General features: G+C 40.7%; 1 protein-coding gene across 1 annotated transcript in view; it reads right to left on the bottom strand.

The window, feature by feature from the left end:
• TECRL (trans-2,3-enoyl-CoA reductase like) overlaps nt 1–2,979 on the bottom strand; it is a 71,357-nt gene extending 68,378 nt beyond the window's left edge. The window contains exon 1 of the mRNA XM_076337651.1: nt 2,658–2,979. Within this exon, the coding sequence (XP_076193766.1) occupies nt 2,658–2,891 (234 nt within the window). The 5' untranslated portion in view covers nt 2,892–2,979. The remainder of the gene's footprint in view (nt 1–2,657) is intronic.
• Nucleotides 2,980–16,585: the final 13,606 nt, after the last annotated feature.

Below are 16,585 nucleotides of genomic sequence, written 5' to 3'. Positions count from 1 at the left end.
ATCCCCAAAATCTGAAGCCTCTTCTCCATGACATCTCACCTCAGGATTAATTTCTGTACCAAGAGCAAATCTGGGGAGAAAGATCTCACACTGTTATCATTTCTCTTTTAAATTCTTTAAGTAACTCACTGGAAAAGCTCGTGTGCACCAAACTGCTTGCATAATGTCATATCCATAGCAGAGAAGGTCCCCAGAGTAGGTTGGCAATATTAAATAGAAGAAATTATACTCCTATAAAGAATTTTATGTTCAAAGTACGCATGTGCAAAATGAACTGCCACTGTTGCTGACTCTTGTGAATTTACTTCAAGTTTTTGCAAGATTAGGTATTTTTCTTCAAGACCCAGCTCCTGGAGGGGATGACTATGGGATAAAATGTCAGGGGTTTTCCTCTTCTACTACTTTCTTTCAATATTTTTTTTCTGCCTTTCCTGACATATGCAAGAGTCTCATAGAAGCTAATGCTCTGGAAGCAGTGACTGGTATTTAACCACATAGCATTAATCATCTAATCACTCTGCCTAACTTTCCATTAGGTGGAGAAAGAAAAGGGTCTTCTCTCTGCCATTATAATATAGTTTGTCCCTTTAGATTTATTAATCTGAGAATATTACAAATGTGTTTGCTAAATCATAATAGTCTGAACTACTAACAATATGCAATAAGAATGTAAATACATACATTTTAAAATCTATGGTTCCTATTCTCTCCTATTATAAATCCTGACAAGTAATAATTACATACAACCCCAAGAAATGAAGCTAACCATAATTATCTTACAAATAGAAAACGGGCATTAGAAGTGTCATGTTGGGTCTGTATCAATGTTATATTTAATTAAGCAGAAGATTATGCATAATCCAGTAAAATGGTCTCTTGTTCGCTCTAATAACCAACTGAAATGAAGTTCACCAATACTAACAAGTGTTCACAGAAGTAAGAAATATGACTTCCGTACTTTCAGGGTTGCCTTAGGAAGGGATTATCCCAGCAAATTAAGGGGCTTAGACAGCCAGGTGAATGTGCATTCAAAATCTAAATTCTTTAGGCAGTCTTGGAAATCTCAGCCTTGCACTATACTTGCACCAATCCCTTAGTACTGTGCCAAAAAAAAAAAAAAAAGTCCTTGCTGCTGGCCATTTGCTATGTCAATTGAACACAGATTCCTGAGCAGACGCTTTCAGTTTACAGCTGCTATTGCTCCTCTGTGTGTATTTTACCTCTATATAGAGAGTACTTCGCAATCGCCACTTGTAACTCTCTTTCTACTGCTACAGGGGCAGAGTCCATGGTAGCAGACCATGGTGCAGAAAAGGTTCAGGATCATCAAAATTCAGAATAAAGATTAAAACGCAGGTCTGCTATAGTCCCAGCAGACTACCGTTCTTCAGTGCATCATGGAAGGATTCCTGAAATGTAGCTCTTGACCTAATTCTGTTTCTGTTAATGTATTTCTTTTAATGACACTATAGGAAAGCTTAAAGTAAGAAACAGACTCAGTCTTTTTTTGGATCGAAACCATAAGGTATAGTATAGTATTTAGATAACCCTTTTTAATAACTGTAAATATCCCTCAGTAAATTAAATAAATGCAAACACTATCATTAGAACTGGTATTAACAGTCATCATATTGGTTTGACCATTTTGCACATTTCCCCTTTGGCTAGATTAAAAACATCTCAAAAAATATTTTGCCCCATTAAGAATGAACAAATGAGACATTTACCTTTAACTAGGCATACAGGTTGCAAAAACACCCTTTATAAACAATCAAGAACACTAGAAATCTGGTAGTATTCCACCCTGAATATTGCAAAGGCATTAAATTAAACATCTGAAGCAAACTTATCCACCAGTTCCAGCTGTTGCCAGTGAGGATAAGGGAATTTTTATTTTTTTCTTCTAGCAAAACAGTAAGTCTCAAAACTCTACTAAGTTACTGAAAAATCCTATAATCTAAATAGATTAGGATTCCCATTTTCATGGCATGCAAGAGACCAGCTTTTCTGCTGAGGGACAATGAATCACAAAAACTGTGATGAAAATATTTAGGAAGCATTTTTTCAGCTGTTGTTTACTGTGTTGTAAACTTCCTTCCTACCCAGTCCTCTCATCCTACTTATACAATTTGACTGTAGTTTATATTTTTTCATTCACATTATTAAAAAAACATACCTCTCTTAGCTAAGACCCTTTGTTTAAAAATAAAAAATTTTAAAAATTGCCAGCTTCCTGCCCAATCCCATAAGTAGGGCGCAGCTGAGTACATTTAGATACCAACAAGAACCCACAGCATTGCAGAGATGCTAAGCTTTACAAATGTATTAAAACTGAATATCCATTCTGAAGTAGACGTTTAAGTATCATGCTCTGAAATAAACACTGTAATCTAGTGTCAAGAGACAGCCTAAGGACATATCTTGAGTCCACAGAGCAGCCAGGAAGTCTAAAAGAAACCAGTCTTGGATTATTTGTAAAAATCCTGGAGAAAAACAGCCAAGGATTGTGACTAACGAGAAGTTGTGAGTATCTCCCAGAGAAAAGAATGAAAGTATTTCTACTACAGAATAAGACCACAACAGAGTGAAAACAGAGTCCCTGAAGTGGCACTGTGTGAACCAGGCACAGCCCCAGCGTGCTGGAATAATACACTCACCTTGTCCACAATGCAGATCTGCTTCTTGCTTTGCACATCAAGAATTTCCACTTCAAAGTAAGTAATTTTTGAATGTTTGAGCACTGGTGGTGACTTGAGATTGCCAACAGAGAGCACAAGCTGAGAGAAGTTGAAAAAAGAGCGTGTGTCATTGTGGGACATGGACAGAGCTCCTCCATGAGCTGCAAAATCCCTCTTGTGTTCTGGAGTGCTGGGTTTCTGCCTCCTGTGCATGGTGTGACCCAGCAGTAGTGATCGTCATATCAACAGGGGACAGTTCCAGGGGGAAATGTTTCCTCCCTGCACCAGTTAAATACAATCACCGACTGATGAGACACAAAAGGTCAAGTGGCGTTCCGTTTTAAGAGTACTGTCTTATTTAGCAGGAGTGAAAACAATGGCTCTGTAATCCATGTCTATATTTAACCTGCTATTGTGATGTGCAGTATTGCTGCTGCTTTTTCTTTTTATTTAAACCAGCATTTGAAACAACACATCTAGAGATTCCCTATTAGAAGAAGTCAGATCCTGAAATTCCAGAGCCCCAAAGGAATCGGGAAAGAATGCAGCAAATTCCACTGTTATCTACTGAGACAGATGTTTAAAAGTGTCCACATATGTGCATATGTATAGGTATGCATATATATGTTATATATGTGTGTGTATGTATGCACCCTTAGTATGTATCTACAAAATTATGTCAGATGTCGTCTATTCTAGAAATATTTACTAACAAAATGCCAGGAATTCATCAGCAAAATTTAGGGGTTGCTTGCAAATATAGAGAGGATCTCATACCTGCTTTCATTTAGTAGTATGGACTCTCTGTTATCTAATGGGGTAGAGCTTTCTTTGCAGGTCTGCCACGGAAACTCAACTGATTTCTGCAGACAGCTCTTTCCAGTGGAGACACAGAGTAAGTTCTGAATACACTTCTACATGGTAAAACCTCAGGGAAACCGGGATCACTATTACAAAAATCATACAGGTTTGTGACACTAAGGAAATTTAATTAAGTGAAAAAAACCTGCCACAAGATAAAAGTGACCACACAACTAATACCCTCTCTGGGAGGCAGGGTGGGAAGAGAACAGGTCTCTCTTCTTTGATTCTGCTGTAACTTACAGAAAATTTAGTGGTCACCACATCTTGTCTAGCGACACATGACAAACGTGCTATGAAATAACGAAGAAACTAATTTATAAGTTGTTGCAAGAATTAAAAATGAGAGTGAGGGGGACCCCCAAAGGAAGGCAATTTCCAGACTAAGGCTCCTCTCCTGACATTATTCACAGATATGCTCTTCTTTACGTGTATGAGTTATCTAGTTGCTGTTGATGGAATAATTCATGCTACATCAAGTTGTATATGTGCGTCAGTTCTGGTGAATCAAGCCTGCATACATGAAATGTGTCCTGCTTATAGACATATGGAAAAGACGTAGGAGAAGGAAACAGCTAATTAGCAGGGGCTGAACTTGTGAACAGGTCTGAGCTCAGTGGTAACAGGACTGGGCATCTGCAATGACAAAATACTTGCAATACCAAGAACTAATCTAATTTATTTATGATTCTTTAGCCAGTTGTTCTGACTAAAGAGGCTAACCTCAACTCATAACTAAGATGCTTTATGTTCATATGACATGACAAACTTCTGCGTAGCTAAGGTCTGAGAGAAAATTCCCTATTACTTGTTGATGCGGTCACGCAGCCTTTAAATGCCTTCGCTGCCTTTGTTAGTGGAAAGCTCTGACTGTGGGAATGCAGATGTATAACAATATTGGTCACCTCATACTAATAAGGATTAAATTTTGGCTATACTGAAATCAGTTAGTGTCTTGCCATTGATGCAAAACAAGTCAGCATCTAAAGAAAAAAATTATTGTTAGACTTCAACAAAATTATATTGTGGTCAAAGAAGCACACCTGTCTCTGAGTTTAGATGAAAGGTGTGCAAGGAACCACCACCTTGGTGGAGTCAAAATAGCAAGCAGAAATTTTGGTATAAACTAGTCAGAATGTGGAGAGTGACAAATTATTGGCTGACTGTCAGGGGCTTACTAAAAACAGCCAGGTAAAGGCCACAGAACACAGAGGTCCTAAATTCCAAGTGTAAGATACACTTATTTAAACAGACTACTATAAGGAAGCTGTATAAATTGCTGTACAAGAGATGAGGCAGACTGGTATAATATCCCCTTTTAGCTGTAAAATCTATGAATCAGTGAGCTGCAATAGCATATATTAATAAATTTCTAAATTTATTTCAATTCAAAAGCAATAAAGAATAATATTGATAATCATGGCTAATTTCTGTGTATATAAGAAACTGGTGTTGCAGTCATTACTGTGGGTATATTTATAATGCTATTTAAAATGATAACATTTGAGCTGCTGCTTCTGAAAAAAAGTTTTTGATTTACTGCAGACGTTTAAATGATCTGAATTTTATTACTGACCAATGAACACTTGAATGTCTGAACCAATTCCAGGAAAATGCTTACAAAAATATATTTTTATTTTTTCAATCTAAGCTGATCATATGCAATTTCAATATCTTTATAAACAACAATCTTTACAGAGCCAAATACTTTGCTGACATAAACTAGAAAGGCTTCCCTGAAGGTGACTGGCCCTTTCCTCACTGTATTAAATTATGGGTCTAGGATTAGACTGCAGCACCATGTCTACAACAAACATATTACTTGCATACAAGGTGGGTGAGAGCTACTCTACCAAAAATAATCAGGGATAGAGTTACCACTGATAACCTAAGCTCTAAAAGGGAGATGCATAAAAGCAGTGGAGATTTTGCCATTAATGTGACAAGTGCTGCACTTGCTTGAAATGTCATCAATGGGTTTGGATGTTCTGGCTCAATGTGAAGTAATTCAGCCCATTCTATGTAGAAGTGTGCATAGAAGGGAAACATTAATTCCTGGACAAAAGGCACATCTTCCCTTTCAATGCAGTTATATGTACCTCATCTCAGTCCCCGATGCTGGAGATGGGGAGTCCCAGGACACGGGGACAAGCTATCAGTCTTATGGTGAGATTTATTGATCCACATTACATGGGTACAAGCTGCTGGCACTGCAGCTTGCCAGAGCTGTGGCAGGGCTAGTAGCCAGCAGTCACTGAGTCCCTGACCTCAGCTTCATTCTGGGACTCTGAGAGGAGTCAAAGAGCACTCAGCAAGAATTAAATCCTCTCTGACAGCTTCAACTCGCACTGAATTTTCTGCCATATAAGGGGTCGATATTTTCAAGGGGCCACGAGGACGGGCATAACTCTTCTCAAACTGTGGCTCTACCTCCTCTCCTCACTTGGCACTTGGCTGACATGAGCCGTTTTGCAGACAGGCAGGCATTTTGTTAAGTCATCCTTCCAAAAGGCACTTTTTCCAGGAGGGAGGGGATGCTGCCCCCAAAAGCATGCAGCAGGGCCATCATTTCTGGTTAACTGAACTGCTGATATTTTCACAACAAAAGCGACACCTGTAGTGGATTTTTTGCACCCTTCTAATACAGTATCTTGAAACAAGCACCAACCTGTGCAGGTCATGACAAAACAGGTAACAAAGCACTGGGCAGGGACTAAGACTTAGCATTCAGTTTCTGCTTATGACACTGATTTCCTGTGAGGTGTTTGGGAACTGCTGTTTTTCCTGCTTTTCCCTTCCCATTCCACATGCCTTCTCTGTGTGAGGCTCTCTTGCACTGCGCATTTTGCAGACAGCCTGGCACTAAGGGATTTCACAAGATCTCAGCTGGGGCCTTAAGGCACTTCTGAAGTTCCTTTTCATCTTTGGTCATGTTTTGTACTCCGCCTTCCCCAGAGAACTGGTCATCCCCTTTCAGTCTGCAGAATGTCGACTGATAAGTCAGCAGCAGAGGGTCATCTCTGTCAGTCCAGATGCTTGTCAGCAGCCCCTCACACATCGCTTTTTTATCGCACGCACTTTGAATGCTTGGTGGAAGCAGGGTTAGTCCTTTCCCACCAGTTCTGTGATGCCAAAGAACTGAACAATGCCCCCAAGACACAAGACTCCAGAGCCCAAAGTATGTGGGGTTCAGTACTGCAGGTCATGCAGCCTAAAGCAAAGCAGATTCCCAAGGTCACACATACTCACTTCAGTGTCCCATTTCTGGAGATTCTGCCATTCATCTTGCTGGGGAAGGAGACACCGGGACCAAGTGCTCAACTATGTTGCAAACAAGCAGTGAGATCCCCTCGCTAAAGGAGGTCTGAACCAATACGTTCACATGGTACGTACCATGCCCCTTGGCCTCACCACCCTTGTTTAGTCGCTGTGCAGCCCAGACGCCTGGTACGGCGCTTGATCTAATCAGCGCTGCTCCATATCTCCCCATTTCAATCTTGGATTTAATGTTTTCAGAGCCAGGCAGGAGGGTACTGATGCTTTCAGTCTCTTTTTACTGAGCTGTCCAAGGAAGGATTTAAGAACCTGATACAATGTACTCATTTGGAAAAACACTAACAATAATTTGTTTGTCTGGCTCCTGGCTTCATCTGGCTGAGAGTTAAGGAATAGGTTTAGCAGGTTATTTTGGGGGCTAATGCTTTTAAATATTTGGTTTGATTCTGTTATCCGTATCATTATAGTTGTTATCAGTAACAACTAGAATGCATTTCTGAAGCATAGTAGAAATTTAACCATGTAAGCCCAGCTGTTAGAAATTAAGAATGTAGATCTAAGATTGCAGCGTATAGTATGGGAAATTTGATACTGTTATTCCCAAATACTGTTTATAAAGACTGCATGGTTTAAAAAAAAAAAGGCAACAAAAAACCCACCTCTGCATGAACCTCTGGGACTCTGGGATTTCTTTGCCTGCACATGCCTACCTTAGCAGCCTCAAAATCAATTTAAAGCATTCTATCTACATGTGCATACACACAAAAAAGCCACTTAGAAGAAGCTCCGCGGTGTTACTACCAAAACTATTTGGTACTTTAATTTTCTCTCTTGAAGCTAAATCTTTTAACAAATAAGTAATGGACAGGCTAGGAAAGCACAGAAGGAGAGCGCACTGACTCTGTAACACAAAACAATCCTAAAGCTATTTTAAATAATGATGAAGTCAGAACTAGACCTCATCAGTGCTAACGGACAGGGCAAAAGTGGTATACACCCATGTTCCTCCCCTTCAGCTATACTGGCAGGGCTCCTCAGCAAAGGATGACAGCCTTTCTGACCCTGCAAGCTGCGCAATGGAAACATTACACGGCCAAAAGCCACAAGCCTCAGGCCACATCCTTCAGAGGCTGTGAGAAGGGACAGTCCAGGGAACAGCTTGCAAGCAGGGCCCAGAGATCTCCAGCACCCACCTTGTCCCTGCAGGATCTGCAAGAAGTACAAAGTGAAACATCCACCCCCGGCCCTGTTGCACACAAACACACACCTACTTCTCTACCAAAATAAGTACGGCATGATACAGAGCTCAAATCTGATGACAGTCAGGATGTATCGTAAAAGACAGCTGTTGGACTGCAGCATAGAAGAAGCCTGAGGAGATGCTCCTTGTGATGAAGAGGCCCAAAGGAATCTTTGTAGGTGACCTGCTAGATCAATCATTTAATGTTATTGACAATAAATAGTATATTTACAGATGTGCAGCTGAGAATTTTCAGTTCTTGTTTAAATTAAATCAGTGCAAATTGTGCTATTCCTGATGTTATTAACTCTCATTATTTGAAGCATGTGATGGTCTATGTGAAATGCTATGTGAAATGTCTTTTTTTTTTTTACTTACATATTTCGTTACTCTTTTTCACTTAGGTAAGTAAGTAGCCCTTAGAAACATATAGGAACGTCTGAAAACTTGACCTCAAAAGGTCTAGAAACAAAGATACTTTTTTTTTCAAACAAAGTCCATGATTTTTAAGCCAGTCTTGACATTTTGCAAGACAGTCAGACAGGGAGAAAACACTGTTCATGTTTAAGTCCTTACACAGACAATATGCTTTATACCCCACTGTTTCTTTGAGGCAAAGATTAGAAAGCAGTATTAGACAGCAGACGAAGAAATGTTGCCAAAACTTGTCCAAGAAAGACTTTTAAGGAAAATTCCACTGACCTTTACCTGCAAAATTTTCCCTACAGCATTACACTCACCCTTTAGCATCTCCTTAAGCAGCCTTTGCCTTTCAATGGCAACAAGTGTTTCCATACATAGGCCACACAATATGGTGTGACATCCCCTTGCTGCATCATCAATTCTGCCTAATAAAATGGCACTTTAGTTAACAAAGGTTAGAAACTTGCTTCCAAATGTTTGGCTTCATTTCAGGGTTTCACTATAGGCTTTGTGCACTCTAATGTGCCATCGCTTACCTGAGGAAAGCCACTGTGATGAGCTCCCTCTCAATCTCAGCACCCATACTCATGCCCAGCAGCAAAGCGAGCAACAAGGCAGCACCTAGGTGGATGAGAGTCCTCAAAGCATGGACAAACAAAAAGTCTCCATGTATTTCATTGTGGCTTTATGTTATCATGCAACTTCACTGTGTAAAGAGAGAGGACTGAGCGGATTAATGAAGGACAGGTGCTGATACCCTGTACTTTGCAGCGGTGTAAGCTTACTTCATGTCCTCACTTTATTTTAACTGAGTATATGTTACTGACAGTATTTTTTTAATAACCCTCCTACAACATATCCTGACGAGATAATGGATCGTAATTTCACAGGGTAAGATCGAGTAACCACATTATCAGAAGCTGATCAGCCACTAAGTAAGGATGATGAAAAGAAATACAGTAAGGCAAAGCCATTTTTCACAAGTGGCAGCAGTACGGAACTGATAAATCCATGCTCTTACAGCTGAGATTAAATGCATCTTTTTTTTTTTTTATGCAAAACTATTACGTGCAAGATGAAGTTGGAGTCACTTGGAATAGTTTCAGGAGAACAAAATGTTGTTCAAATATGCAGTTTTCATTGACCCTGAAGCACTTCTAAAGATTTACCCATTTGGATGAAAAGATTTTGAGGTTCAGAACAGTCTGGTCTCTCTAATAATTTCTGACCAGTAGGAGGGAAGAACAACCTTGACTGGAACACCTACAGATTCCTAAAGGAGCTATTTCAACACAAAAATTTTCAAAATGTTTTGTTTGCTAACGTAGAATGTACAAAAATCCTGAAACCTCAATAATTGTCACAAAATATAATCGTTGTCTTTCAGACAGTTCTATCCAGAGTTACGTTTAAAAAGCGTACAATGACAGAAAGAAGCCCAACTCCTGTTTTACAATACTTTTTTGTCTGAAGTTCTTGGGGTGATTGGTCTTTTATTACTTTTGAAATGTTATGTGTTATTTCTTCTCATACAAGAAGCCAAATTGTTCTCAGTCTTTTTCATTTCAGGACTTCATTAATAAGGTTTCTGAAACATGTGTCAGCATAACCTCCCTCTTTCACAAACTTTCAAGTTTTCAGAGAAGTTGCCATTTTGTATGACATTTTTAATATTCAGGCTCAGCCCAAAAATTATTCTTGAGCTAAAAGAAAAATGATCAGTCTTTTTCTACATTCATTTTGTGACTAAAAAATACTCTTGTGACATTTATCTCTCAAAGCAGAATGATTTTGAGAAACAGCAGAATTCCTGAAAATCTGGAATTAGACAAGTGAACAAAAGAGGATTTTATTTATTTCATCAGAACTGTTATTCAGTGCCAGGTTTTGTCAAGCTTGAAATGTTTGGGAAAATGTTTCCATGCAGCAAAATTAAAAAACAAAGGCAAGCATGCTCATGAGATTGAAATACTCGTATTTTTTTCTAATTCTTTCTCCTGTTTAGACGACCCTGCCTATAAAGCTAAATCATCTGCCCCCAGACTACTACCATTCTCAGTAATGACCCCAGTGAAGAAGTGACCCTACCCAATTTGGGTATTGTCCTGGGCTAGTGCCTTCCGTTTCATGTTTTGACCGTTATTTCTGCCAAGGCTGCATCAGAGACCAGGGTCTCCTCACTAGTGTTGTTTAAAACAGTACAGGAAATCTATCATATTTAAGGCGCTACAAAAAACCCACTCTTTATTTATACCTCAGAAGCAGAAAGAAGTTTCACCTGAGATCAGACCATTTTTCCGCTAGGGCTGGGGCCTGGTCCAGCATGGGAAGCAGTGCTCAGCCAGGCAGCTCTGCTTGCAGCAGGTTTAGGTGAAAATGTCACTGACTTAACTACCTCCAATTTAGCAGGATGGCACGCTCAAGATTACCACCTCATCAAACCTGACATCCTCACACCTGGAGCCACCACATACCCTGAAATAACACCTGCTTTTCATCAGGAAATCCAGCCAGACTGGAGGATACTGACAAAATCACAGTAAGCAGTAGCTCCATGGGGAGCTCCGTGGCACATCCACATGTGCCATATTGAATCATGACAGCTGGCTCTCTCGCAAGCTAGTTGAGCAAGCTGGCCCTTTCACTCATGCCTAAACATGACAAGGCTCCAGAAACCAGGCACAGAAAGACCTGCCTCCTGACTACCTCTCTCTTCTTGGAGAACGCCCAGCAGATCAGGCTCTTGAGTCCCTGCGTAACTTCAAAGGACAAGATCCAGGTAAGTACCCCGTGCTGAGACACCTGCCTCCCCCAAACAGGTACACGGTGCCCTGGTAGCTCAACACTGGACTCTGAATACCTCTCCAGGACCTGCCTGCCTCCGAGCAGAGTGCTGTAGCACTTGGGTCCCTTTTAGGATCTGGCCTGTGCTGTCATGCTCTGTGCCACAAGTTTGTACTCTGAGGAGAAAGCAGAACTGACCCGTAGGGGAAGCAAGCTGCCCACAGACATAAAGTCGATGAATCTCAGTACAGTGTCAGGGCATCCTGCCACACACAAGAGGACGGAGCCCCTGTGAGCTCCAGGCCTCCCCTCACTTCCATTGTTAACCACCAGAAAGAAGTACAGACACAGACAAGTGTGCATTTCATCTATGTAATGGTATCATACCACACAGCAACCTGGAACAAGTTGAGAAGAACAGGGTTTTAAACTTGAGCTCCAAGGAAAAATGGTACTGTTAGCTCCAGAAATGCTTCTGTGGCTTCTTGTGAAACACTTGTATTCCTAGTGAAGAAAGAATTTTCCACCTGGCTCTCTGTTGCTGGCACATCCCAATTTATTCATGCTTTGTTTTATCACACCAACATTGGCACAGAAGCATTTTAAAGTAAAAAATTTGCTTCTGTACAGCGCTGTTGGCAGGGAAGAGTGTACTAATTTGTGTGAAGTTTGCAATGCACAGAATTCCCTTGTCCTGTAGCAATGCACAGACTTCCCTTGTCCTGTAGCAAATCAGAAAGGAGAGAGGCTTGCTGCTTATATTAGTTAGCAGGTGACAACGCAGTGGTAAGTAGTTTGGCTCTGAGGACACGCAAAGCCAAAGCAGACGGCTGCCATAGTAGGCTCTAAAACCTTGACAGGAGCCGATATGTAAGCTCAGGCTGCCAAAAGACAGCACTTGTTGCTTGACACATTAGGACAACAGCATGTCACTCAACACCTCTAGAGTCTGAGTTCCAGTTTAACAGCTCCTAGTCAGGAGTGACTGTGACCAGCTTGCAAACAATGTCAGGACAACCACCGTGTGGTTACATCCAGCTGTCAGAATTATCTTTGCTTTAAAAAAAAAAAAGCTGATGCTGTTCATAGGCTGACAACTGTCTCTGTAAAGCATTCCTGCAATTTCCATAGCCATCCTGGGGGCAAGGTCATACAGATAGATGTGACGAGGAGAGCTGTGGCATTTAACAGTCTGGGAAGCAACACTGGAGAATTACAGGTAAGATATCAGCATGCTTCACCAGGACTTCCTGTTGTGGAAACCAACTCAGATCCACAGACAGCTTCAAAAATGCTGTAAAATAAAGCCCCTGGGTAGAAACAATGTCCTCCCTCTATACCCAACTGTAGGAAGTACTCTAGAAGGCTGAAGGTGCTTCTCATTTATAAGGGTGAAATGAAGGAAGATTCAGCATCACATCTGCAATCTTCCAGGGCTAGAAATTTACCAGTGGGAAGGGAAAATCCACAGTTGCCTAGCAGGTCTTGATGCAGCTATCACTAGTTCCACAGCTGATAAGATACATAAATTCTTTTTTTTTTTTTTTTACAAATAGGGAAAATCTGGCTTACCTGTGCTATCTTACAGTGGGAGACTGGAGTATCTGCATTTGAAAGGACCACTCTCATCAGCCAGGTTGTCAGACATCCTATATAGCCTTAATAAATAATTGGTCCTGAGTCCTGTCTGAAAAGCAATGAGGTATAGCTTTGCATTTTCTTTCCTGACCATCAGCTATTTTTCCATATGCCCAGCACCTCAAGCTGTCAGACATTTGGCAAACCATGTACTGCTGCAGATGTACGTAGACATAATCCTTGTGTACTGCTCTATCGTGCTGACTGGGAGGTGTGAGTTGACCAGGGTTACTCGCTGTGCATGTGTGACAGCCATGCTGTACCTTCACAGTCTCTGTCTCTTTTTCTCTCTCTCCAGAGCTGCAGACAGCTGTGGTCATCACTGCTATAAAAAGACCCTGCTTCATCTTGCTTTCTGCTGTGACTTTCCACTGAGAGCAAACCATGTACAAGCACCACAGATGCTGTATCTGAGTCCATCCAGTTTAGCGGTCTTTGTGCCAGAGCTCTTGGCATTATGTCAGCCCCAAGAGGAACTGGCTGTGCCTGCAAGTCTTTTTACAGATAAAGAACCTGCTTTGCTGTTGCTGCTGTTAATACAGAGGAATTGGGAGTTTCATTCTGTTCTCAAAAAAGCTGATTTTGCATGCAAAATCACAACAGCCGAGAACAGACATGGAAAATAACTAGTAAAGAGACTTAATCACTGTCTGTTGCAGTTTTTCTTTCTAGATTTAGCTATTAGGGCACCCAGCTGCAATGTGAACTGTTGGTGTATACAGTTTTAGTAATTAAAAAAATTGACATATTGCAAAGCCTCAGGTTTCCAATGAACATTTGAATTCACAGCTTTTCTCTGAATTCACAGCATTTAGAACAAAGCAGACTTTGTTCTGCGCTGGTGGTGGTGTTGACCACTGGTGTAAGCTAAGTACAGGACTACCTACATAGAGGGAAGAACAAACTCCACCTTGGAATATTTCTTTCAGAGCACTTCCTTGGTAGACTAACACCCGTTTGAACTTAAATACTTGGTTCTTCAGCCAGAATAAAAACACAGCTTTAATGAATAGGGGCAAAAAAGAAGTTTCTCTCGAAGTTTCTCCCAGAAAACATTTCTGTTTTCAGCTAGCTGTAGCACTCAAGAGTAAAAAAGAAACTGTCAGAATAGGAACATAGCAACCTTCTATCTTGCTTTTGCACGGCTTACCAGAAGGTAAGGATGAAATAATTTCTGCTTGTATAAATTTTGTTATTACATGCTAGCTACTGCAGCACACCTTTTTAAAACACTCCTAAACAAACTGAGAGGTTCTTTTAAGAACAGTAGAGGCCCCAAGAATCCTACACACACAGCCCAGCAGCTCCCCTGTTGTAGCTGATGCGCAGGCTGGACTCATTGCTGGTGGGGCGCTGCGCAGACCTGTGAACCTGTCGGATCAGGAGACAGGCTGAGCTCCTCAGGCCCATGCCTTAAGTTAGCACTGCTGAGATTCTGATGAAGAAGTAGTCAGACATCTTCACCAGCAAAGTCCTTAAAGGTTGTTTTAATAATGGTCTGTGTATTGCTAAAGGGCAAGTTCTGAGCCAAAAGTTAATGGTTTCCTACTTGATGCTCTTTAGACTTTGAGAGACAAACATTTCAGTATCAGTAGTTTTTCACATGGATATACTTTTCCAGCTCTCTTGCAAAATGCAACCCCAAAAGGCAAAATCTTCAGCAGCAGCATGTGCCTCATTTTCAATAGCTCTGTCAGCTTTGTCTCAAAGAAGCTGAAGTACAGTTTACATCTCTCTCTCCTGAAATCCAACAACTGATGGAAACAATACAGGACAATATAAAAGCGCCAGTGTAGCATCTGTAACTACTTAAAAACAACAGAACAAGCAGAAAGTCATTAGTAAGACTACTGAAACCCACAAATTAAATTATATATTTCTCCCCTGAGGAAAATGGGAGATTGAGCATTGCAGACTATTCCAGAGGAAAAGACCATCTGGGCAGAATTTTGAAAATCACAGCAAGTGCATTAGCGTGGACTGGGCATTTGGCCAGAGGGAGCTTACCAAAAACTGAAGGCCTCAGGGGGCTCAGCAGGCAATGATCTGGAGGCTGAGCTCAGAAACAACACAAACCAAAATGAAACTCTTTGCAGCAGCCAGAAGAAACTTGGTTTTGGTTGAATAACACCAGCACGTTTGTGTCCTTGATTAAAAGTATCTGAATGAAGCACTTAAAAAATGAAATATTTTGAAACCTAAGAAAGATAGTAACATTGTATGGGATAAAAGGTTTAGAGAGATTTCAGTTTAGTCATTGTCCCATTCAGATGATTTTAGCCTAGAAATGAATAAAATATGGTTATTCACACCATCCAGCACAGGAAACTGCTTTTTATACCTTTCCTACATACATAGTCAGTGGACAGAAGGCACCTGAATCAGGCCTGGGGGAAAAAAACATTCCCTTTTCCGTGGAGCTGCGTGCCTAAGGTTGGGCTCTCTGAATATCCTTCTAGATGTCCACTATCAGAAACTCACAAGGAATGAAAGCTCTGCTTTCTGATCCACTTTAGTCACTGCATGGCCTAACTTTTGGGATTAGCAGACTTCTCAGAAAAGGTAGGTAGGGATCCAGTCAAGCTGTAGATAATCAGAAACTGCACTTTAGATTTCAGCTACAAAAAGCCTTGCAGTAGCACAGGACTCCCACTAGACTTAAGACAAGTTACTGCCCCATTCTCAGAGCAGTGCATGTGCACACCTGTCACCAGAGAGTGAAGGACAAGGCCACCATTCCAATGCTAACACTTGCAGACGAGCTTTTTATTATGAAAACATCTGCATAAATCTGTTAGCCCCAGCACATTTATTGTCATTCCTTAGTGGGTAACCAAGATCAAGATCTGGCCTTTCATTTTCAGCACACAGTCCAATTAACAACAGATACATGTATAAAACAAAAGCTTATTTTGAGAGCTGACTTTTAAAGATGGATATTTATCATTTTGTTTGCAGAGTAAATGGTTAGGTTAGGTTTAATTCATGTTTATTAAAGTCCATGAAAGTTGCTGTATGAGAGACAAATACAATTATCTTTACTATGGGAATAAATGTATAATGAAATCCTAGCTTTCCCTCTTTAAAATAACATACTTCACAATAAGTATAGATTTTGGCAAAGCAATGCTCCCCTGCCACACAGCACATGTTTAATGAAGTTACTCCTCAGCTGTTTGTAGCTGAACTGAACTGAGCCAAAATGTGATAAGCTAACTGAGTTTGTAAGCACTCCTGGTCCATTAAAGTGGAAGCCTCCACCGAAGGAAAACACTCTACATTTTCAATCTGAAAAGTATGTCAGCTTACCAAAAATACAATCATTCTGTCTTCTCACAAAGCAATTAGAGCAGAAAGCAATCACAGAAAGGAATTAAGAGGGATTTGTGGTCAGATCTCCCATCAGGATCACTCAGACCAGATGGATTCATACAACCTCAGATCTCTCCCTCTGCCTTGTCACATCCTGGCCAGCAACAGCTTTGGCATGGGTGTACTGAAAGAATGCCAATGGCACTTGCATGCACTGCAATTAATAAGCAAGGTTTTAATTTACCTATTAAAAAAAATTACATTCTAGGAAGCTAATGAAAAGCCATTTTATTAACAAAACAAAGTATTTTCTCTGGCCTGAAAAAATGACCCCAATATAACACAGTCCACCCGAACTCAGAAGGGAAGATTT

Source organism: Aptenodytes patagonicus, chromosome 4 (assembly GCF_965638725.1).
Source record: "Aptenodytes patagonicus chromosome 4, bAptPat1.pri.cur, whole genome shotgun sequence".
NCBI lineage: Eukaryota > Metazoa > Chordata > Aves > Sphenisciformes > Spheniscidae > Aptenodytes > Aptenodytes patagonicus.
This window is presented reverse-complemented; position numbering and strand designations above follow the sequence as displayed.